Here is a 22,727-nt window from a genome sequence, read left to right as displayed (position 1 = left end):
AGTGGGGCTTGGGGTGGGGGGGGTCCCGTTGGGGTGAGGGTGAAGTGATGGGATGCCAGAATGCCTTGGAGGTGAGTGGTCCCACCTCACGGTGAGATGGATGGGCTGAGGGCTGCTTTGCTGACTAAAGAGCTTAGTTAAGCCTTGGCCTCTCCCGTTGGGAGAACCAAGATTAGAAAAGGTGGTTTTTATAAACTGACCTGCTCCCACCCACCTCACCACCACCAGCCCACCTGTGCCCCATGCTGTCACCTGTGGTAAGGACCCCACACCCACCTGGTCACACAGACCAGCCACCTCCCAGCCCCCTCACCCTCCTCCCATAGCCAGTCCCTCCTGAGTTGACCTACGCCCTGCGTAGCGCTCCAAACCAGTAGTCGCCACATGCGGCTCTTTGGCCCCCTGAGTGTGGCTCTTCCACAAAACACCATGTGTGGGTGCACACGTACAGAGCGATTGAAACTTCGTGGCCCAGAAGTCGTGGCGCAGAAGTCGGTTTTCGGCTCTCAAAAGAAATTTCAATCATTGTCCTTTTGATTCTTGGCTCTGTTAACTAATGAGTTTGCCGACCACTGCTCCACACCATCTTCTTCTCATCCCCCTCCCTAGCCCAAACGGCTCACCCCTGTCACCGGGACGACCCCCTCAGCCTCCTCGCTGGGCTGCCTGCTTCCACCTGGCCACCTCCACCTGCAGGGTGTGATCTGGGTTTCGCTCCTGCCTGTCCCCTCCGCTCCTTCGCGCTGCTCAGGATAAAGCCCGAATCCTAAAACCCACTGTGGTCCGGAACCCTGCTCCCAGTCCCCACACCCCATCTGACCCCGCCCTCTGCTCAGTCTCCCATCCAGACACACAGGCTCTCTTTCCGGTCCTCCAATGCCCCGGATGTACTGTTCCTACAGCCCCATCTCTCCCCCACCCCTGCCCATGGAACTCCTATGTTTGCCAGCACGCAGCTCAAACATCAGGGAAGCCCGCCCTGACCCCAGACCAGGGCACATGGCCCTGTCACCATGTAGTTGACCACAGGAAGCAATTGTGTAGGATGCGGCATACATAAATGGCTGAGGGCGGGGCTGTGAGGTCAGGCTGCCCAGATTCAAATCCCAGGCCCCCCTTTGAGCAACTGCCCGAACCCGGCTGAGCCTCAGTGTTCTCATCAGGAAGATGGGGCTAACAGCGCCTCCTGTCCTAGGGTTGTGAGGGGGAGTGAAAATGCAATCATTGCAAAAGCCCCGAGGACTGTGCCTGGCAGGTCAGACACAGTCTTTCAACATTATCATTATTTTTTTAAAATATATTTTATTGATTTTTTTACAGAGAGGAAGGAAGAGAGATAGCGAGTTAGAAACATTGATGAGAGAGAATCATCGATCAGCTGCCTCTTGCACACCTCCTACTGGGGATGTGCCCGGTACCCAGGTACATGCCCTTGACCGGAATTGAACCTGGGACTCTTCAGTCTGCAGGCCGACGCTCTATCCACTGAGCAAAACCGGTTTCGGCAACATTATCATTACTATGAAGGGTCGTTTGCTGGAATGATGCTTTGCTTGAAGTCCATGGGGGGGGGTGCATGTGGGGGGTTGCCGAGGGGTGCGGAGGGCCCCCCAGCAGCACGGGCCTCGGGCCCCTCTGTCTCAGCCTCTCAGGGAACCAGCTGAAGGACGAAGGCTGCCGCCTGGTGGCAGAGGCTGCCCCTCAGCTGCGCATCACCGGGAAGCTCGAGTGAGTGGCCTGCTTCACTGATGGGTAACAGGGCCCCCGAGAGTCCCAGCTGGTCCCCACGACCCCTGGTCCCCATGTCTATAGTCACTGTGGGAGCTGCTCTCCCCCACCCCACCACCCGCTTCAAACTCCAGCCAAGTCCCAGTGGCTCAGCCAAGTCCTGCTTTTGCCTCTGACGTGAGCCAATCGTGAACGCCCTGGTGGGATGGGTCCTTGGCACCTCGGCGGCCGGCGTTCTAGTTTGTCCTTACAGCAGCCCCGGGGGAGCGGGGGAGGTGGAGTGGAGGGTTGCATGGAGCCAACATTGGGGTACGGGATGGGTGGGTGCTGGGGTGTTGGGTGGGATGTTGGGGTGTGAGGGTGGAGGTACAGTGTTGGATGGGGGGATGGGATGGGTTGTGGGGTTGTGTGGGATGGAAAGGAAGGGGATTGAGCTGATGAGTGTGCTACGCTGCCACGTGGTGAAGTGGGGGTGCTGTTTGGATGGCCTGTGTTGGGTCGTAGCGTGAAGTGTGGGCTGGGGTGGGGGTGTGGAGGAGGGGTAACGCATGAGGAGCCTTGGCTTCGTGTTGAACTCCTGGCTCTGTCATTGGGTAGCTCTGTGACCCTGGGAAGGTCATGTAACATCTCCCAGCCTCAGTTTCCCCTCTTGTTCAATGCGCTTAGGATGGTGCTTATTTTGCACACCTGGGTGCTGAGGCTCCGAGGGGCGAAAGCCGTGCATCGGTTCTGGTCACTCGGCTGGAGAACTTTAGTCTCTGAGGGGGGCAGGGTCCTGCGTCTCTCGGCTCATCCACATGAGCGGGAACCCTTTGAGACTGGGGACATCCGAAGAGGGACAGCCAGCCCGCGGCCGGCCGGGCTGGGAGGAGGGGCTGGCGCAGGCTGGGGCTGGGGACCTCAGCCACCCCGTCTCTCCGCAGCCTCAGCGACAACGGGCTCTCGCTGGCGGGGCTGCCCTGTGTGCTGAGGGCAGTGGGCACGTGCCGGAGCCTGGCAGACCTGCACATCAGGTGAGTGAGGCCGTGGGCACCTGTCCCCGTGCCCTCCTCCAGCCTAGACCCTCACTCCTCCCCTTCTCCCTGGTCCGGGCTGGCTCCGGAGAGAGGGACTCGACAAAACCGCGATATGGCTGCAGGGTTTGGATGGAGTGGCGCATGCGGCAAACGTGAGCATGCTAACTCGTCCTTTTCCTAACAAAGCTTTTCAAACACACTCCACGGCAGGGGGAGCGGTGTCACAGTGATTATCCAAACCGTGCCACGCTTGCTGAGTCTGTCCCTTGAAAACCCGATTTTTAGAAGAACATTTGTCGTCTTAATCGCATTTTTTAAGAAAAAGAAAAGAAAGAACATTGTCTGTCCCGACCTGGCAGTACCTCCCGACCTGGCAAGCAGCCTCAGCCCAGGTGCCACCGGTGGGCAGAGGGAGGGTTTCAGCCTGAGGCCCAAACCACAGAGACCACAGAACGGAAGTTTTATTTCAAGGACGCGCCCGGAAACGAGGGCTGATGACAGCTGATGAAATCTGTGAAAGGAAGACTCCAGGCCCGAAGCTCAGAGGTCAGGGGAGGTCAGAGGAAGTGACCGCAGCTAGAGGCTGGGCATGGCACCTAAGAGGTCCCTCCGGGTCAGGCTAACAAATGATCCGGGCCCTGGCCAGTTTGGCTCAGTGGATAAGGTGTCGAACTCAATCAGAGAAGGGGCCAAAATCTAAAATCCAGCCTAAATCGCGGGCCGAATGGTTTACTGAACAGTCATAAACTGTCATTGTGATGGAAACGCAGCGGAGTGCAGTGATGACAGCGCGGTGCGGGCCACATTGCAAGGCCTGGCGGGACGGATTTGGCCCGCGGGCCTTGTGTTTGACACATGTGGGATAGAGCATCAGCCTGCAGACTGAAGGGTCACAGGTTTGATTCTGGTCAAGGGCATGTACCCTGATTACAGGCTGGATCCCCGGTCCTAGTCTGGGTGCATACAGGAGGCAACCAATCGATGTGTCTCTCACACATCAATGTTTCTCTCTCCCTCCCCCCCCCCCTCTCTCTCTCTTCTCTCACCCTCCCTTCCACTCTAAAAATTAATGGGAAAATATCCTCAGCTGAGGATTAACAAAAAACAAACAAAACAGCCAAAACCGGTTTGGCTCAGTAGATAGAGCACTGGCCTGTGGACTGAAAGGTCCCAGTGAGGGTTGTGCAGGAGGCAGATGACCCACGTTTCTCTCTCATCGATGTTTCTAACTCTATCCCTCTCCCTTTCTCTCTGTAAAAAAATCAATAAAATATGTTTAACAAACAAACAAACAAAACAAAAACAAAAACAAAGTGATCCGGAGCAGCCTCCTCCCTCTCCTCTCTCCGCAGCCTCCTGCACAAAACTGTGGTCCTCACGTTTACGTCCGAGCTGGAGGAGCAGGAGGAGACGCAGGAGAGGTAGGGCCCCAACACCGTCCTGACCCCACCCTGGGCCAGGCCACCCCCTCCCCGGCTCCCACAGCTGGGCGGTGCCACTCAACTGCCAAGGAACCCAAGGAGCCTACTGGCATTCACATAGGCCCAGCAAGCCAGCAGGCACAGAGGGGTATGCAGCCCTAAAGGGGAAGGTCAAAGGTCAGATGCTGTCCCATTCCCCTCGTGGCGTCTGAAGAGAGCCCTGTGATTCAGGAAGGAGATGGCACGTCGCTGGGGCAGGCTCAGGGCAGCCCGAGAGACCCAGGCCCTTTGGCCTGAACCCCAGGATCGCCTGGCCCCTACGCGTCTGGTTTTGGCCAGAACCTCTGGCTTCCTTTGGCACAGGGACCCATTAGAGAGTGTTTGCCTCCTCCAGGGTGCCTTCCTGGATTGCCCCGGCCCAGCGCTAGGCAGAGACTCAGTTCCGTGCTCTTCAGTGTCCACCGACAAGGTCTTCTGTAGGGTCTGAGCTTTTGGAGGCTTGCCTGAAGCTGCGGCTGGCATCTCTGAAGGCGATGACGATGATGATGATGATTATGATGACGATGATGAGATTAACGATGAGATTAATGATGCTAACGGGCTAGGTGAATGGAGCACTAAGCACCAAACTAAGGCAATTCACATGCATTCTCCAGTAAGAGGCTGAGTGACTGGCCCAGGTTCCGCAGCTGGGACGGAGGAGCCTGTTGGAGCCATAGTCTGGCGGTCTCCAGGCCCGGGTGGAGCTTTCATGGTGGGAAACGAGGCGTTGGCTCAGCCTGGCCTGGCGTGTGTCTCCCCAGGGCTGCATTTCTCGACAGCCTCATGCTCCAGACGTCCTCTGAGCTGCCCCCGTGCTCCCCGAGGATCAGGTACAGTGACAGTATGGCTCCGGCCCCCTCCCTGCCTCTGGCCCCCGCCCCAGGTGCTCCCTGGATGACACGATCTGCTCTAGCCCGGAGTTGGGGCCTGGCTTCCCTGCCTCCCCCTCTCCTGCCCAGCCCCCCACAGGTGGGGCTCGCAAGGCAGCCCCCTCAGTCACCTTCCCCACCGGGCCCCCCCTCTTAAGTGGCCCCAACTTCCAGCAGCTGAGGGGGTGTGGGAGCTCTGGGCACAGAGCATGGGGAGAGCACAGCTCCTTCTGTTCAGGTCCTGAGGCCTGGGCCCGGGGGCTCAGCTCAGCCCCCCAGGATGCTCATCAGTTCTCCTCTGGCCTCTCTCTCTCTGTCCACCTGCCTCTCCCTCACCCTGTCTGTCTCCCTCAGGTCACATCTGTCTGATTTTCTGTGGAACTTTTCCCATTGTCTGTTTGTCCTCCTCTGGCACCGTGCACACATGGGTGTGTGTGTGTGTGTGTGTACGTGTGTGCGCGTGCCTCCTCTCTCTCTCTCTCTCTGTCTCTCTCTCTCTCTCTCTCTCTCTCTCTCTCTTCTCTTTCTCCTTCTTTCTCTTTCTCTTCCTCCCTCCCTCTCTGTCTCTCTCTCCTCGTTTGTCCTTCTTTGTGTCCCTCTCGCTGTGTCTCTGACTCTGGTTTTCCTCTGCCTGTGTGTGACGCCTGTGTGTTATGTGTTGGTCCCTCTTTGTCTGTCTGTCTGGGTGCCAGATGTGTCCGTCCCAGTCCCCCCTGCCAGCCTCGCTCTCTGGCTGCGTGTTTGGGGCCGGGGCGGCTCCGGCCTCTGTGGCAGGGCTGCAGGGCTGTGTTCTGCCTCCCCAGGCTGACTCACTGCGGTCTGCAAGCTGAGCACCTGGAGCAGCTCTGCAAGGCCTTGGAAGGAAGCTGCTGCCCAGGCCACCTCGAGTGAGTGGCGTTGTGGGAAGGCGGGTGGGCGGGGCTGAGCAGGGAGTGAGAGCTGGGTTTGTTTTGCTCTTTAAGACTCGGATCTCCGCTGCCATAGAGAATCTGGTGGAAGTTGTGCCTCTCCCCCGAAGAACACAGGCCCCCCAAGGCCATCCCTGACCCCCTAGGGGTCACAAACCCCAGGATAAGAGCCTGGGGGAGATCCCAGAGGACCCAGCGCCACCTGCTAACGTCTGGCCCCAGCACGCCATGTCCGGTTCCAGGAGAGGCGGAGTGATGGAGGCAGTGGGGTGGAGAGGCAGAACTCCTGCTCACCCCTCCCTCCCCTAACCTGTTTCCCCCCCCCCCCCCCAGCTTGTCAAGGAATGCTCTGGGGGACGAGGGTGCTGCCCAGCTGCCTCTGTGGCTACCCGCACTGGGCCCTCTGCAGTCCTTGGAGTGAGTAGCTGGATGTCCTTATCGCAGCGAGGGGATGTGGGAGGGGTGGGAGTGGGGCACGATTCTCATTCAAATGGAGTCTGGCCTCTGTGACTCAACGGTCCAGCTTCTGATTTAAGGTTTCACTTCTCGAGTCTGTGTCTCGGAGGCCCAGGCAGCCGAGGCAAGGCGGGTGGATGAATGTAGGGGCTGGCGGCCATTCTGGCCCTGGGTGCAGGGCGGGGCTGTCTGATGGGTGCAAGCTGGCAGGCAGGGAGGGTGTGCATCTCACAGGACACCCAAGCAGGGTGCCCGGGGATTCTGGAGGACCGGGCACCTGGCAGAGATGGGAGATTTCCAGGGGGGCGGAAAGGGGAGGTGGGCTCTGGTTAGAGGCCAGGAACCCCAGCCTTTGCCTGCAGCTGCCCAGACCTCCGGGACCCTAAAAGCCTCCTGCGTTCTTGGCTCCCATCCCCTCCTCCCCAGGCTCTCCTGGGACAAAGGGAGAGGGCCCTGGAGAGCGGTCCTGGCCCCTGGTCCCGGTGTGACCCTGAGCACGTTAGGTCACCTCCTGAGCCTGGTTCTCAGGCAGTGAACACAAACAGGAGAGGGGGTGTACTTTGGCTCCAACCTGAGAAGGCCCGCGGGCCCTTCCTGCTCCGACAGGCTCCCTGGGATTCTGGGAAGGAGAGGAGGGCACCCCAGGTGCGGTTGGGGCCTGAATCCAGTGGAGGAGGAGCGACTCCCCACTGCAGGCAAATGATACGCCGAGGGGAGCTTTGGGGGCAAACCCCCACGTGACCTTCTCCACACTGCGGACGCCGAGTCTGGCCCAGGGCCTGCGAGTCTGTAGTCCCCTCCCAGGACCCTGACCCGAGGCGGGTGTCCTTAAACTAAGGTGACCAGATGACCCGCTTTTTTGGGACAGTCCCAATTTTTAACAATTTCTCCCGCGTCCTGCGGAGTTTTTAAAAAGTCCAAAAGATTTAAAAGAATCTTTCCAAAAATCAGAACTTTTTCAAAATGCCGCAGGACGTGGGACAAATTGTTAAAAATCGGGACTGTCCCGCCAACAGCCGGACATCTGGTCACCTTACCCTAAATGGCGAATAAAGCCACCACGACAGGCGGGCGGACGTTGGGCACCGGGCACCACCCTCCTTTACCGGGGGCCTGAAAGCACCCCTACATTCAGCACAGCCAGGGGGAGCCACGGCCCTGTCACCTGTGCGTCTTGTCACTCTGGGCGAGACCTGGCTGCTCTGTGGGCCTCGGTCTCCCCCTCCGAGAGGGGAGCTGGGAGAGGCGCGCTGACCGATGAGAGTTCCCAGTGGGTTTCAGCGTCCGGACGGACGCGGGGACAGCCCTCCCCCATCCTGTGCTCCGGCCACACGGAGGGAGGGTGTTCTGAGGCTTGTAACTCGAAACGAGGCTGGGACCCCCGTCGACGCCCCGCCTGTGGTTCCCCAGCCTCAGTGAGAACGGCCTCTCCCTGGACGCTGCGCTCAGCTTGGCCCGGTGTTTCTCCGAGCTGCCCTGGCTCCTCCAGCTGGACATCAGGTGAGTGAGCCCCGGGGCCCCGCCCTGCCCCTCCCCCCCCATCTGCATTCACCACAGGCATCCTCAGGGCCCACAGGACCCCCGGTCAGAGAGTGGGGTATGGGTGCCTGCTGAAGGAAGGAAGGAATGAATGAGTGAATGAATGAATGAATGAATAAATATAGCTCCAGACACTCAAATTTCTCCATGGGACACAATCCATTGACTCCCTCACTCTCTGGATTATTCTGGGAGACTTTTTTTTTTGTATGTATTTTTATTGATTTCAGAGAGGAAGGAGAGAGAGAGAGAGAGAGAGAGAGAGAGAGAGAGAGAGAGAGACATATCAATGACAAGAGAGAATCCTTGATCCACTGCCTCCTGCACACCCCCCACTGGGGACAGAGCCCGCAACTCAGGCATGTGAACTGGCTGGAACGGAGCCTCTTAGTTTATAGGTCACGCTCCACCACTAAGCCACGGGGGCCAGGCTGTTCTGGGGGACTTTAAAGAAAACTGGGAACACCCTTGTGACCTTTGAGCACTCAGGGACTGGCTGTAATTTCGGGGTCTCCGAAGCTGATGGAACTGTGGGAGGGGGAATGCACCAGCCACACAGCGCTGGGTCGTGCAGTGCAGACCATCCGTGCTTCCTCAAAAGGCCTGCCCACGCCTCCCCTCCCGCTCCCGAGCGTGGGCAGTGTGAGAGCAGACAGGCCAGGTTCAAATCCAGGCTCACCTGTTACCTGCCGACAGCTTCTAGCAGGTCCCTGAGCCCCTCCACACCTCAGTTTCCTTGTCTGTAAAATGGGGTGAGAATACTTCTCTACCTCACAGTTCTAGCATGAGACTCAAAGATCGTGGCTGGTGTGGTTGGCGTGTGCCTTCATAAATGTGGCGGTTGTCCCGTAGTGACTGTGGCATTTGCTGAGAAAGAACAGGGCCACCCTCCAGGCCCCCCTTTGACCCGGTCCGTCTGCCCTGGGGCCCCTGCCTGGGCAGCGGGCCTTTCGCCGGGTCTCTGACTGCTGCCTCCCTCCGTCTGCCTGCAGCTTCGAGAGCCAGCACATCATCCTGAGAGGCGGCAGAAGAGCCAGGTGAGGGCGGAGAGCTCCGAGGGGGAGCGGGCTCCCCTTTCCCTCTGGTCCCCACTTCCTAGAGGAGCCCTCCACCCCCACCCCAAGACCCAGGCCAACCACTGCCAGCTCTAAAGCAAACCCCTTCCCTGTGAATGTGCGGTCATCCGCTGCCTTCAGCCTCTCTGGGAAGAAGCCAGCGCAGACGGAGGGATGGATGCTGGGTGGCAGGCACCACCTTGGAGCTGAGCTGGCAGCTGCCGCTGTGGGGGAGGGAGGAGGAAGCGGCTCCCTGGGGGGACTTTTGCAACCTCTGCAGGCTCAGTGTCTTATGAGTCACTGCCCTTTCACACCCCGAGGAGCGCGTCTGAGAAGCTCAGAGCCGTTAGCACTCTGAGAGTTTCCACATATTTGCTGTAAACACAATGGTGGCTCCTCGCATGTGCTCTATGCTGCCCCCTGGTCTCACCGGCAGGTTGGCAGCACAAGAGCCACCTGAGGCGGGGCACCTGGGCTGGTGCGCAGGCAGCAGTGTCCCCTCCCCAGGTGGCTGTCTGAAGCCAGGGCTGGCCCAAGGCCCGGGTAATCTTTTTTTTTTTTTTTTTTTAAATAATATATATTTTATTGATTTTTTACAGAGAGGAAGGGAGAGGGATAGAGAGTTAGAAACATCGATCAGCTGCCTCCTGCACACTCCCTAAGGGGATGTGCCTGCAACCAAGGTACATGCCCTTGGCCGGAATCGAACCTGGGACCCTTGAGTCTGCAGGCCGATGCTCTAGCCACTGAGCCACACCGGTTAGGGCAGGCCGGGGTGATCTTGCTTCCTGGACTAGGGTCTCTCTTTCTGGGGACCGTCTGGGTTCTTGAGGCCCCACGTGTGGGGGCACGGGGAGACAGTGGTGTGAAGGCCACATCTGTGATCAGAGCCAGGAGAAGCTCTGTCCTGCCCCCCACCCCAACCTGGTCAGGGGCTGCCCCCTGGACAGGTGGAAGCTGCCGTCTTCCTCACTGTGGTTTCCCTCCCCTGGGCCTCAGTTTCCCCATCTGTACAGTGAAGGGGTTGATTGTCCTGAGAGCAACCCCTCCCCCTGCCCTGGCTGTTGAGTCTGATCTTCTAATGTGGATGATTTAAACATTCCTCTCACAATGTTTCCCCACCCCAAGGCACCCGCCGGCCGGCAGCCCTCCGCCAGAGTGCCCCGCCCAAGGCCGGCCCTCGGGGTTCGGCCAGCGCTGCGTCCCCCGGAGCTTCTGGTACCTTCTTGCCCACTTCTTGTTGGGGGGTAACCACCGTGGGGAGAGGGCTCAAGGAGTGAGGAGAGCCTCGGGGTCAGGCTGGGAGGGAGGAGAAAGGGAATTTGAGAGCAGGGAAAAGAGAGGGTGGGCGTGAGGACTGGTGATGGGGCTGTGGGCCCCACACTCCAATCCCACTGAAGACTTCCCTGCTCAGCCACCAGGGGCTGGCGGGCCCCTCCCTCTCCTTGCCTCGATTTCTCTTCTTTGTTTTTTTAAATATATTTTCATTGACTTCAGAGAGGAAGGGAGAGGGGATAGAGAGAAACATCCATGAGGAGAAAGAATCATGGACCGGCTGCCTCCTGCACGCCCCCTACTGGGGATGGAGCCGGCACCCGGCGTGTGCCCTGACCGGGAATCGAACCGTGACCGGCTCTCAGGTTGATGTGCAACCACGGAGCCACGCCGGCCACGCCTGGCCTCGTTTTCCTCACATAAGAAGCGACACCCCAGGGTGGGGCTGAACAGAGTTGTCCGGAGGAGGGGAGGGTGGCCGGGTGTCCAGGTGGCGGCCAGCTTGCACAGAGGCCCGGGGGGAGGGACAGCTGGGCTCGTGGGCAGCGTTTTAGTGTGGCCACAGCACATACAGGAAGCGTTGAGGCAAGTGGGGCGTAGGAAAAGGCTCTTTGCTTTTAGCCTGAGGGTAATGGGGAGCCACAGAGGGTTTCAGCATGGGGGAGGGGGCCTGGTCAGGTTTGCACTGAGGGTGAAGCAGGGTGGATGGGAGGCGAGCAGGGAGCCGGGGTGATAAGGCTGCAGGTGAGTGGTGGTGGCCAGACACTGGCAGGGCTCTGTGGAGAGCACGGAGGGGCTGGAGAGGGCGGCTGGGCGCTCAGAGGGTCGGAATGGTGGGAAGGGAGGGTTCTGGGAGACTTGGGGGTGAGAGTGTACCCTGTGGGGGAGGAGCCTGCAGCTTGGGGAGGACCTGGGAGTCCCTGGGGCTGCACAGGAGCCCCTGAGCCTTCTCCACCCCCTGCCCTGCCTCTGCTCCTTTCCAGCCTCAGCGAGTGTGGCCTGGAGCCCCCGAACCTCACCTGCCTCTGCGAGGCTCTGGAGAAGTGCCCGGGGCCGCTGGAAGTCAGGTCAGTGAGGAGGACGCGGCTGCAGAGGGGACGATGCGGGGATCTGCCCGGTGACCCGGGGGTGCATGGGGTGCCGACCTCACAGCCCGACCCCGACCCGTTGCTATTCAAATCATCCAATACCTCATCAATGTCTCATTGTCTCGGATGGCCTGTGCTTTTCACACGATGTTTGCATGTTTGTGCCTTTTAATACTAACCCTCCCCAGTCTGCTTGTGCCACAAATTATTCACACACACACACAGACACACTCACACACACACACCCCAATGCCAGAGTCTAGATCGACATGCAGTCTGCTCCCGCTATTTTTTGTTTTGGTTCGGTTTATTATTGTTGTTGTTGCTGCTGCTGTTATTGTTGTTGTTGTTGTTGTTATTATTATTATTATTATTATTATTAGCGCTGCAGCCAATGCTGCATAAAGCGCTCTTCTTACAAGTCAAAGGAAAGGAGTCCGGCTTAACCCAGCCCCTCCCACGGGCACATGACCTTCCTCCCCCTCCAGCCTCCGTGATAGCCCAGGGGCCTGGGCTCAGAGGGAGTGTTTGGGGCCCGCCTCTGGCTTCGTGGCCACGCCCCCGGCTGTCCCCACGGCTTCCCCCCACGCCATTCAGACGTTCTGTCTCACAGGTTGTCCCGCGTGGTGCTGAGCGACCAGAGCCTGGACACCCTGCTGAGGCACCTGCCCTGGCTCCCCCAGCTGCGCCTCCTGCAGTGAGTGTTCCCCGGTTTTCTGTGCGGCCCTGGCTCCCGCATGGCAAAGCCCCCCCCTCCCAGCCCGCCTTCCCCTGAGCGGTGTCATCACTGCGTCTGTCACAGCCGGGAGCTCAAGTCTACTCGCAGCTCTTTCCCTAGACTGGATCCACCTTCGGGGGTGTTATGTGACCCCTCCGGGCCTCAGTTTCCACATCTGATAATTGGGATTAATATTCCGCCAGGGGTGGGACTCACACAAGACAGTTGTTTCAAAGCACCTTGAAGAATGAAAGTCCTGCCAAAACCGGTTTGGCTCAGTGTATAGAGCGTCTGCCTGCGGACTGAAAGGTCCCGGGTTCGATTCCCGTCAAGGGCATGTACCTTGGCTGCGGGCACATCCCCAGTAGGAGGTGTGCAGGAGGCAGCTGATCGATGACTCTCTCTCATCGATGTTTCTAACTCTCTATTCCTCTCTGTAAAAAAAAGAATGCAAGGCCTGTGGCAGGTGGGCAGTGGGACTCCTCCCCGCCCACAGAAGTCACCTGCTCCTCGGAAGGGACTCTCCAGAGGCAGGTCACGCGCACCCACACCCCTTTCTGAAGGTCACCTCGCAGGTTCGGAAAGGGGAAATGGAGCCGGATCCCCTGACGTATTTAAAATTCCCTGCTTTCTAATGTCAGCTCCGACTGGTTAGGATTTAAAAAGGAATCCCTCTCAGGCTTCTAGCAGGGGGGAGAAGCTGCAGCCAGGATGGAAAGATACAAGGGGAAAATACATCACGTCATTAATAACAGCAGCCTGAGTTCTAACGCTCAGGATCCCGGGACACCTGAGCCGGCTCACAAGCAGGCTCTCCATCCTCCTGGGCCCCATGGAGGGGAGGGGAAGGGAAAGAGGGGAGACGGCGGCTTTCCAGAGGTGGCCAAGTTCAGCAGAGCTCACGTCAGCCCCCACGGCACCCACTCTGGTCCTCCCCTCCGAAGAGAGCGGGGCAGGCAGGCACCTTTGGACGCAGAAGGCGGCGCGTTAAAATGACCAGAGAGGGATGTCTCTTTGCCCAAATCACACAGCGTCTGTCTCTGGAGCCAGGTGGCCGGCCTGACTCTCCCCAGGTCTTACACTTTGTGTGTATTGCTCAGTCCTGGTGCGTGTGCACTGCTGTGGGCCAGGAGCCGTTTGGGGTGCCGGAGACACAGTGGGGGGCCCTGCTTGGGGTGCTGGGCACACCCCATCCTGCTCCCTGTCGGCAAGACTCGCTGATAAGCCTGTGCTTGAGGGAGGAACAGTATAGCAATAGTGAGCATGGGCGTCGGTTAGGCAGTGCCCACTCTCGATGTAATTAAGTCCTCAGGACACCCGCAGAGGAAGGTAGAATATGAGCAGAGGCCTGTTGTCCATGTAGAACAGTGTTTCCCAAAGTGTGGTATGCATATCCTCAGGGGTACGGGAAGAGTTTTTTTTGGGGGGGTACGCGTTGCACTGGAGTTTGGTGGGGATATGCACTGCACCATGCTTAGCTACGCCTAATTCTACGTTCTCATGAGTACGAGGGGTACTCAGCGTTACGAAAATTATAGAAGGGGCACACATATGTCAGAAGTTTGGGAAACACTGTTGTAGGGAAACTGAGGCTCAGAGAGCTTGCATGGCTCTCGCAGGGACGCACAGCCAGTAAGCAGGGCTGGGGCTCAAACCCCGGCCTGCTTGACCTCAAGCCTCTGTGTGTCCCTCTGAGTCCCCGCTTCCTCATCGCGGGGCCGCCCTCCCCGCCCCCGGTTCCTCCCCGCCAGCCCAGCCTGTCCCGGCTCCCTGCCCACCGCGCTTGCCCGGCTCCGGCGTGCTGACTCGGGGCCGCCCCCTCCCTCCCCAGGCTGAGCCAGACGCCTCTGCCGCCGAGGAGCCCCTTCCTGCTGGCCAACCTCCTCAGCCTGTGCCCACACGTGGAGAAGGTGGCTCTCAGGTGGGCATTGCCCGGGGGCCACGGAGCTGGTCTGGGGGGGAGGGTGCCTGGAGCCTGGGGGGTGTGAGGGGTAGGACGGAGGCAGTGGGACGCACGTCAGAGGCTGGGCTCCTGGAGGGGGGGGTGCCTCTGGGGCACCCTGAGGCGGAGGCCTGGGGCTGAGCCAGGTGCCATGGGCTCCAGGTCTTTCCAGGAGGCCACCCTGCACTTCAAGTCCAGCGAGGAGCAGAGAGGCGGGCGCTGCGGGTAAGTCCCGGGCGGAGCCCTGGGAGCCAGTGGGTGGTGGGGACCCAGAGGCCTGCCTCGGGATGGCGAGAGGACAGACGGCGAAGACTGCGCTGAGCGCTCCCCCAGAAGGGCCTGCAAGGGGTATTGTCCCCTCCAGCTCTGGCCGGGTAGCTCAGTTGGTTAGAGCATCGTCCCCATGCACCAAGGTTATGGTTTCAATCCCTGGTCAGGGCATGCACTTGCTTTTTGGGTGGTGTTTCTCTCTCTCTCTCTCTCTCTTCCTTCCTCTCTATCAAAAAAACATACATATTTTCAAATGATCCCAAGAGCTTTCACTCTCCAGCTGGAGGCTGAATCAGAGAGCTTTGCCCCTGGAGGTGCTGACTCGGGGGGTTGGGGGGGCTGGGCTGAGTCCCCCTTGGAGAGCACCTCCCCAGAGGGAGCACGGGGAGCCAGGGGCCAGCTGTGGGGGAGGTGGGAGTGGTGGAAGAACCCCAGAGAGTCCAAGCTTGGGAGAGGCCACCCCAGGACAGGCCAGGGCGGACTGGGTCTGACTGGCTCACCGCCCGGCTCCGTCGGCTCGTTCCCCCTCCCCCAGCAGGTTCACGGGCTGCGGCCTCAGCCAGATGCACGTGGAGCACCTGTGTGAGCTGCTGAGGAAGTGTGAGGACCTTGGCCAGCTGGAGTAAGTTGTGAGGGAGAACAGTCTGGGAGCAGGCACCTGGGTGGCGCTGGAGGGTGTGTATGTGTGTGTGTGTGTGTGTGTGTGTGTGTGTGCGCGCGCGCACTCAACCCCAGCCCAGGACTGTGGATCACACCCTTAAGGTTTCTCTGTACCATGTTATCCCTCCCACCCACCCCCACTCCCGTGGTAGTGGAGCTGTTTCAGAGTGTGCCCTGGATCTAAGTTGGGCCATTGGAGCCTTTTGGCCTCACACTGACCAAGGCATCGGAGCTCTGCTGGCTGATGGGCACTAACAGGAAGGACCCATTGGTTTTCCTGGCAGGAGGTTAAAGTACCAAATGCCTTGGCCTGAGGGGGGTCCCAGAGCCAGCTGGGCAGACACTCATGAGCTTTCATGCTATTGAGAAGTGGTATCCATGTGGCCTTAGATGCCCAAATAGTGCAGCCCACACGCATGGGTAGAAAAAGCTACACTAATAAAAGAGAAATATGCAAATGTACCATACCTCCACAATGCCCACCAGCCAATCAGGAGTGAGTATGCAAATCAATCCAACAAAGCTGGTGGGTTAATTTGCATACACAGGCTCAGAATGGCAGGGTGGGGCAGGAAGCCTGCTATGAGGGGGAGGGCAGGGGTCTGAGGGAGCTACAGGGGCCAAGGGCATAATCAAAGCTAACTGGGTTTTCTCTAACTCCCGCTTTGCCCCCTGCTGGAGGCCTGGGAGGCCTGGGAGAGGTCAGCAGATACTGAAGGGGAGAATGAGGCCTGGTTAACTGTGGTGCTGGTGAAGGGGACGGTGACGGGGACACGGGAGCAGTTGCGTGATGGTGGTGGTGATAATTGGTGATGATCCTAGTGGTACTAGAGATGGTGATGGCAGTGGTGGTGGTGGTGGTGATGGTGGTGGTGATAATTGGTGATGATCTTAGTGGTACTAGAGATGGTGGTGGTGGTAGTGATAATTGGTGATGGTGATAATTGGTGATGATCCTAGTGGTGCTGGAGATGGTGGTGGTGGTAGTGATAATTGGTGATGGTCCTAGTGGTACTAGAGATGGTGATGGCAGTGGTGGTGATAATTGGTGATGATCCTCGTGGTGCTGGAGATGGTGGTGGTGGTGGTGGGCTTGGGGAATTCAGGTAGCTGCGATGGGATGAAGCTGGTGGTGATGATGGTGATGTGGGAGGAGCAGCGCTGACTGGCAGGGGTGATGTGAAGATGGTGATGAGGGTGCTGTGTGGGTAGAGTGGCAGTGATGCAGCTCTAACCATCAACCGCCTCCTCCTCTTACCCCCTACAGCCTCTCCGCCAACCAGCTGGGGGACGGCGGGCTCAGGAGCTTGCTGATGTGCCTGCCTCGGTTGCCCATCTCGGGTTCTCTTGAGTAAGTGATGAGCAGCCTCAAGGACAGCAAAGAGGAAGCCTCAGGAGCATGGGCTTGGAGGGATATTTTTATATATGTGTGTACATTTTAATTGATTGATTTCAGAGAGGAAGGAAGAGGGAGTGAGAGATAGAAACATCAATGATGAGAGAGAATCATGAATCAGCTGCCGCCTGCACGCTCCCTGCTGGGGATCAAGTCCACAATCCCGGCCTGTGCCCTGACGGGGAGTCAAACCATGACCTCCTGGTTCATAGGTCGATGCCCAATCACTGGGTTACGCCGGCCAGATGGAGGGATCTTTTGAGGGATCCCCAGAGAATCCAGAGGACAAGGACTTGGGAGGGGAAAGGGGTGATTCTTACCTTGACACCCCATGCTGGGCCCTATCCTCCTCCTCTCGTTGCCCACCCGGGAAGAGCCTCCACCAGCCAACCAGGAGCGGCTGCGGCTGGAGCTTGGTGACTGCAGCTGGCTGTGCGGGGAGCACCATACACCCCTAAGCAGCAGATGCAGGGTCTCAGCTCTCTCAGCTCCTGGCCCACCCCGTCCCTGAAGCTCCTCTGACCAAATCCACGGGACACGGATTTAGAGGTGTCCCCACAGCAGGGAGGGTCCCAGGAAGTCATCCACACTCTCCCGGATCTCCCCAGTGAGCTGGGAGGCAGGCGGCCAGGATGGGGATCCAGCCCATTGCTAGGCAACAGAGCTGGGTGCTCTGTGTGGGGCGGGAGCTGCCAGCCTGGCCTGTCCCAGACCCAATGGGCAGCAGGCCCAGAGGGTGCAGGTTTCGAGGACGCAGGGGCCACGCTGCCCGTATGGAGATGGGGCCCCACCGGCCTCTCTGGACCTCAGTGCCTCCGCCTGGGGAGTGGACGCTTGGACATGGAGGACTCTCCTCCTGGAAGTGACAGCGGGAGGGGAGACAGGGGGGGCGCTGGGAAGGGATCCCTGGAGGTGCTGCCCCCACACCCCAGCCCAATCCTTGTTTCTCTCCCAGCCTGAGTGGCAACAGCATCTCTCCGGAAGGTGCCCTGTGCCTGGTGGAGACCCTGCCTTCCTGCCCACGAATCCGGGAGGCCTCCGTGGAGTAAGACACTGGCCGCTTGCTGCTGGCGGGGAAGCCAGGCCCCCACACATCTCGGCCTCCGTCTGTGTGACGGGGGCCGGCCTCTGAGTCTCACGGTTCTCTGAACGGGGCCCACAGTTCCCACACTCTGAGCCCCGGGCCGAGGGAAGGGCAGGCGTTGGTGTGCTTGCCGGTTGGGTTGGGGTGGGATCTCCTCTGGTGGGGAAGGGCCTCTCCCTCACAGCTGCCCCACCCCTTGCCCTTGCACCCCAGCCCCTTTCTCTCCGGCGCCCCCCGGCGCCTGGGTGCTGAGGACGCCGGTAAGCCTCTGGCTTCTCTCACCCTCTCCCTGCAGCCTGGGCTCCCAGCAGAGCTTCCGGATTCACCTCTCCCGGCAGGAGGAGACCAGGAAGACCTTGAGGTACTGCTGGTCTGAGGGGAGGGGGGCTGGCAGGGAGGGAGGGGCTGGCTGTGTAGAGGCTCCATGCCCTCTTATTTGCGGGGCCCTCTCCTCCCTCACGCACCCTCCTTCATGCTCTCTGCCTCTCGTGGGCTCCCAGTACCCCCACCCCTGTGTCCCTTAGCCAGCAGCTACCTATAGGTCTGGAGGCTCATGGTTAGGAGCTCGGGGGTAACCGCCAACTCTATCCCTTACTGGCTGTGTGACTTTGGGCAGGTGACTCAACCTCTGAGTTTCGTCAGTAAAATGTTCCTCACCTGCAGAATGGGGACACAGTAGGACCGTCCCCTTGGGGGTTTTTGTGGGGATTAAATGAGTTAATGTGTATAAAGTTCTTGGGAAGGGCCTGGTTCCTTTGAGTGCTGTATCGGCTATTATTATAATTATTATTATTATTATTATTTATTATTATTTATTATTATATTGCCCTTCAGTAGCCTTGGGCTCCGCCTAGCTCCACCACTGCCCTGGGTCAGTCAGTTCCTCTGCATGTCTGGCTTCAGCCGTGATCATGGCCTCCAAACTGGTCCATGGGGCCTGGCCAGGCCTCCTCCACCCATTCCCCCAGCCCCTGGGGTCGGTCAAGGTCACTGTTGGTGCTCAGTGAGCTCCCGTGGGAGTTCTCACTTCTAGCACTTTTTCCTCAGGCCCTGGTCCAGGCCTTGGCACCCAGTGGGGGAACCCTGGGGTGGGGCTGGGAGGAAGCAGGACAGCAGCTTGGACAGACTTCACCCAGGCTCTGCCCTCTGCCCTCTGCCCTCAGGCTGCGGGAGTGCAGCTTCAGACCAGAGCACATGGCCAGACTGGCCTTTGGCCTGGGCCAGGCCCCGCACCTGACGGAGCTCACGTGAGTGACGGGGCCAGCTGAGGGGGCAGCTGAGGGGCAGGCTCCCTCCTGGAGCCGCCGTCTCACCTCCCTGTGCCCCAGGCTGAGCCGCTGCGGCCTGGGCCTGCAGGACCTGACCCACCTCCTGTTTCTGCTGCCGCCGCCCGAGGGGCTGCTCCGGCTCAGGTGGGTCCTCCCCTGGGCCCGGGTGTAAGTGAACGTGTGCACATTCAGAAGGCCCGGGAGATAGTGAAAACTAAAGAGGGAATAAAATAAAAGCCACCGCGAGAACACCACCATCTGAACAAATACCATTAACATTTCATATATTTTCCTCCTCTCTCTCTCTCTCTCTCTCTCTCTCTCTCTCTCTGTTCTTATTTTTCCTTTCCTCGAACAGAAAATTGCAGTCATGTTTTAGACACAGTTTTGTTTCCTTCTCTTCGCGAGGTGACCTTATGTGGACCTTTGGTTTAATCTAAAAGCATCGTTTTTAAAAAATGACATTTCCTGTTTGCAGCGTTGCAATCACAGCGGGCGTGAGAATGCTCATTTCCTCCGTTATGCTTCTGCCTGGCTGTATAATGTGATAGTTTTTAAATTTGCAAAACCCCCAAGTCCTCTAGGACTCCCTTGGCACTATTCCTCCTCCCCCCGACACACACACCCCCGCTAACCCGGGGACCTCTGTCTGTCCGCTCCTGCACAGGGTGGAGGAGCCGTGGATGGGCCGAGTCGGGCTGCTCACCCTGCTGGATGTCTGCGCCCAGGCCCTGGGCAATGTCACCGAGATCAGGTGGGTCCCGGGAGGAGGCCCCCTCTGAATTCCTCATCGTCTCGTGGCCGTTAGGACCTTCCCTCCCCTCGACGTCAGTCTCTTGTCCTGTGGGGTGACAGCCGTGTCACTAGGGAGTTCTCTGGGTCCCCAAAGTGGGGGGCTGCACCCTTGTTGGGGCTGGTGCAGTCCCAGGTCAAGACAAGGAAGGGGCTGTGGGAGGGGGGAACCTCGGAGAGAAGGCGGGGAAAGGTGGTGGGTGGGAGGTGATCCATCAAACACCTTGTGTGGACATGCGCATCACCCATGGACACAGACAATGGAGTGATGGAGCCTAGGGCAGGGGGGAGGGGCGGGCTGGAGAGGGTCAATGGGGGGGCGGGGAAGGAGTCACATGTGATACTTTAACAATAAAGAATTGTTAAACACACACATGCACACGCACACACACACAGGACAAAGGGCTGTTGGATCTCAGGTGACACGGCTGGGAGTCCACCCTCGCAGCCCTAGGCTAGGTTAGTTACAGTAACACACATCGTGGCTCTGTGACCAGGCGTGGCACCATGATGTGGAGTCGCTAAGCGCAAGGGCTTTGGGGTCCCTCTGACCTGTGTCCGGGTTCCCCACCGGGTCTGGGAGCTCAGAGCCAGGGGGAGCTGAGCAGCCTGGATCCCAGCTCGGTCACACAGGGGAGATGCCGTGGCCTCACGCTGGCCCCTCCTCTCCCTACCCCCCAGCATCTCCGAGAGCCAGCAGCAGCTCTGTCTCCAGCTGCGGTTTCCTCCTCAGGAGAACCCCGATGCCATGGCCCACAGGTGGGACCAGGACCTGGGGCCCCACGGGAGTGGCTGGGGATGGGTTGGGGTCTGCTGCTTCTGACCAGTGTTCCCCGTGCCCCTGCGTGGATGCCCCAAGCCTCTATGTGGCCCCGGGAAGTCTGCGTGACTCTGCCTCTTCGTGCTGTACATCCCCAGCCCCGAGCCCCAGCCCCGGCCCCGGCCTCCTGTCCAGCTCTCAGCTCCCCGAAGACCACCCCGCTCCCTTTGGCCTCAGGGCCTTTGCACGGCGGTTCCCCCCGCCTAGAATGTCCTCTTCTCTCGTCCCCTCTTCCTCCTCTTTCACTTGGCTAACTCCCTCGCCTCCTTCAGGTCTCCGCTTACATGCCACCGTCTCAGGAAGGCCCCTCTGAACCCCCAGACTTAGTCATATCCCCCCTCCCCCATTATCCTCTCTTTTGGAAAGTAAGTGTCATCCTTATGGATGGATGCCGCCTGGCAGTGTACAGACCAGAGCTGGGCCCCAGCCCCAACTCCCTCCCTGCGAGGTCCCTGCACAGCCGCACCAGCTCCCATCGGAGCCCCCCTCCTTCCGGAATAGCAAATGGTAGAACTTCACTTGATCGGCATTGATGCAGCCCCTCAAGGGAAGGTCCTTGCACGCGGGGGCTCAGGCCCTCATAGGGATCCCGGTGTTCAGAAGCTGCTGCCTCCCTGCCTCCCTCCAGGTTGGCTCTCTGTGTCCTTGAGACCCACCACAGCCTCCTTGCCAGGCAGCTGATGGAAGCGTGCATTTGGCTGCAGCAGCTCAGGTCAGCGCCCCGAAACCGTCCAGGCCCGAGTCCTCTGGTCCGCCCCCGTGGCCACCCGGGGCCACGTGTGAGAGGCTGGCAGGGCCAGGATGGGGGTGGGCAGAGCCTGGGGTGGTGCCGGACCCTGGCGTTCCCGCTTCCCTGTGCAGGAGAGCATTGCACTTGGCCAGTGGGGGGCAGCCCTAGGGTGACATTGGGGGGGGGGGGCCCTTGCCCCACTGGGAGCTCTTGGGTGGACTTTCCCCCTTTCTACCCCCCACCCCCGCCCCTGTCTCCATGCGATTGATGATCCCTGAGGTCGTCGGCCTGAAATGCCTTGGCCTATGCTTGGCCCCTTCAGCTTGTCCCAGGTGAACCTGTGCCGCACCAGCTGCCTGCTGCTGCGAAGCTTCCTGCCAGCCCTCTCGGAGCTGAAGACCTTCCGGTGAGCCGACAGGGCTTCCCCCAGGCCCGCAGCTCTGCCCGGTGCCGCCACCACCACCACCACCACCACCACCTCCACCCCCTGCTTCCCTCGCCTCACTGAGCTCAGTGGAACCGGGTCCAGGTCCCAGGGCTGTGGCTGATGTCAGGGTGTGTGCTCAGAGGCGTGGCCTCAGGCGAGAAAGGAAACCGTTCCCACACTCTTTCTTCCTTCCTCCCCTTTGTTTCTTGGAAATCATCGCAGCCTCACAGCAAAGCTGTAAGAAGACTTCATGTACCATTCTCCCAAATTCACCCTCCTTCGTCAGTATTCCCCTCACACTGGCTCTTGTTTTCCTCCCTCTTTCCCCGCCCCTCCCGTCTTTCTACCCCTTTTCAAACATTTCACAATGAGTTGCATAAGCATGCCCCTTCGTCCCTTAATATTTCAGCGAATTTCCTAAGAGCAAGCACAGACAGTCTTTCCCAGAATCCAGAAAACAACAACAACAACAACAAAAAAACCATGAAATTTAGGAAATTTAATGCTTCTATTATTTAAGCCAGTGATTGGCAAACCACGGCTCTCGAACCACATGCGGCTCTTTGGCCCCTTGAGTGTGGCTCTTCCACAAAATACCACGTGCGGGCGCGCACGCACAGTGCAATTGAAACTTCATGGCCCACGTGCGGAAGTCAGTTTTCGGCCTGGGCGCGTCTTTTTTTTTTTTTTTTTTTTTTTAATATATTTTATTGATTTTTACAGAGTAGAAGAGAGAGGGATAGAGAGTTAGAAACATCAATGAGAGAGAATCATCGATCAGCTCCCCAGGCTTGGTCTTCCATGATGTTGCCATGACAGCCGCCTGCCCGTTATCCTGTAGGCCGCCCTGCAGCCTGGGTGTGGCCCGCGTGCCCTCCCTCTGAGATGCAGGCTCTGGGTGTGGGGCAGGAGCATCCCTGAGGCTCTGTGTGCCCTCAGCCCGTCACACCTGCACATACGTGATGTCTGTCTGTGCCCTCCCCTGGGTTAGGTGGCATCTGCCAACCCCATGGCTCCCAGTTTTTCTCTCTTTCTCATTAGCGAGTGTCTTTGACGGAGCTGCTTTAAGACTCCGCAAACTTCCGGTTCTGCCTCAGACTTTCACCCACGATTTTTTTTAAAGATATATTTTATTGATTTTCCACAGAGAGGAAGGGAGAGAGGGAGAGAGCTAGAAACACCGATGAGAGAGAAACATCGACCAGCTGCCTCCCGCACACCCC

At 59.0% G+C, this 22,727-nt stretch overlaps 1 protein-coding gene across 2 annotated transcripts in view; it reads left to right on the top strand.

Annotated features, from left to right (window-relative positions):
* NLRC5 (NLR family CARD domain containing 5) overlaps positions 1 to 22,727 on the top strand; it is a 65,298-nt gene that overhangs the window by 32,506 nt on the left and 10,065 nt on the right. For both annotated transcript variants that reach the window (XM_045582841.1, XM_036440291.2), the window contains 23 exons: positions 1,645 to 1,728; positions 2,652 to 2,741; positions 4,097 to 4,165; positions 4,969 to 5,037; positions 5,880 to 5,963; positions 6,318 to 6,401; positions 7,851 to 7,940; positions 8,972 to 9,016; positions 10,163 to 10,252; positions 11,293 to 11,376; positions 12,011 to 12,094; positions 13,947 to 14,036; positions 14,220 to 14,282; positions 14,863 to 14,949; positions 16,255 to 16,338; positions 17,339 to 17,428; positions 17,763 to 17,828; positions 18,631 to 18,714; positions 18,796 to 18,879; positions 19,403 to 19,489; positions 20,209 to 20,286; positions 20,976 to 21,059; positions 21,400 to 21,483. In XM_045582841.1, coding sequence (XP_045438797.1) covers positions 1,645 to 1,728; positions 2,652 to 2,741; positions 4,097 to 4,165; positions 4,969 to 5,037; positions 5,880 to 5,963; positions 6,318 to 6,401; positions 7,851 to 7,940; positions 8,972 to 9,016; positions 10,163 to 10,252; positions 11,293 to 11,376; positions 12,011 to 12,094; positions 13,947 to 14,036; positions 14,220 to 14,282; positions 14,863 to 14,949; positions 16,255 to 16,338; positions 17,339 to 17,428; positions 17,763 to 17,828; positions 18,631 to 18,714; positions 18,796 to 18,879; positions 19,403 to 19,489; positions 20,209 to 20,286; positions 20,976 to 21,059; positions 21,400 to 21,483 — 1,854 coding nt within the window. The remainder of the gene's footprint in view (positions 1 to 1,644; positions 1,729 to 2,651; positions 2,742 to 4,096; positions 4,166 to 4,968; positions 5,038 to 5,879; positions 5,964 to 6,317; positions 6,402 to 7,850; positions 7,941 to 8,971; positions 9,017 to 10,162; positions 10,253 to 11,292; positions 11,377 to 12,010; positions 12,095 to 13,946; positions 14,037 to 14,219; positions 14,283 to 14,862; positions 14,950 to 16,254; positions 16,339 to 17,338; positions 17,429 to 17,762; positions 17,829 to 18,630; positions 18,715 to 18,795; positions 18,880 to 19,402; positions 19,490 to 20,208; positions 20,287 to 20,975; positions 21,060 to 21,399; positions 21,484 to 22,727) is intronic.

The sequence above is a fragment of the Pipistrellus kuhlii genome, unplaced genomic scaffold (genome assembly GCF_014108245.1).
Source record: "Pipistrellus kuhlii isolate mPipKuh1 unplaced genomic scaffold, mPipKuh1.p scaffold_m20_p_17, whole genome shotgun sequence".
NCBI classification, from domain to species: Eukaryota; Metazoa; Chordata; class Mammalia; order Chiroptera; family Vespertilionidae; genus Pipistrellus; species Pipistrellus kuhlii.
Note: the sequence above shows the minus strand (reverse complement) of the source record. Positions and strands in the feature narration are given on the sequence as shown.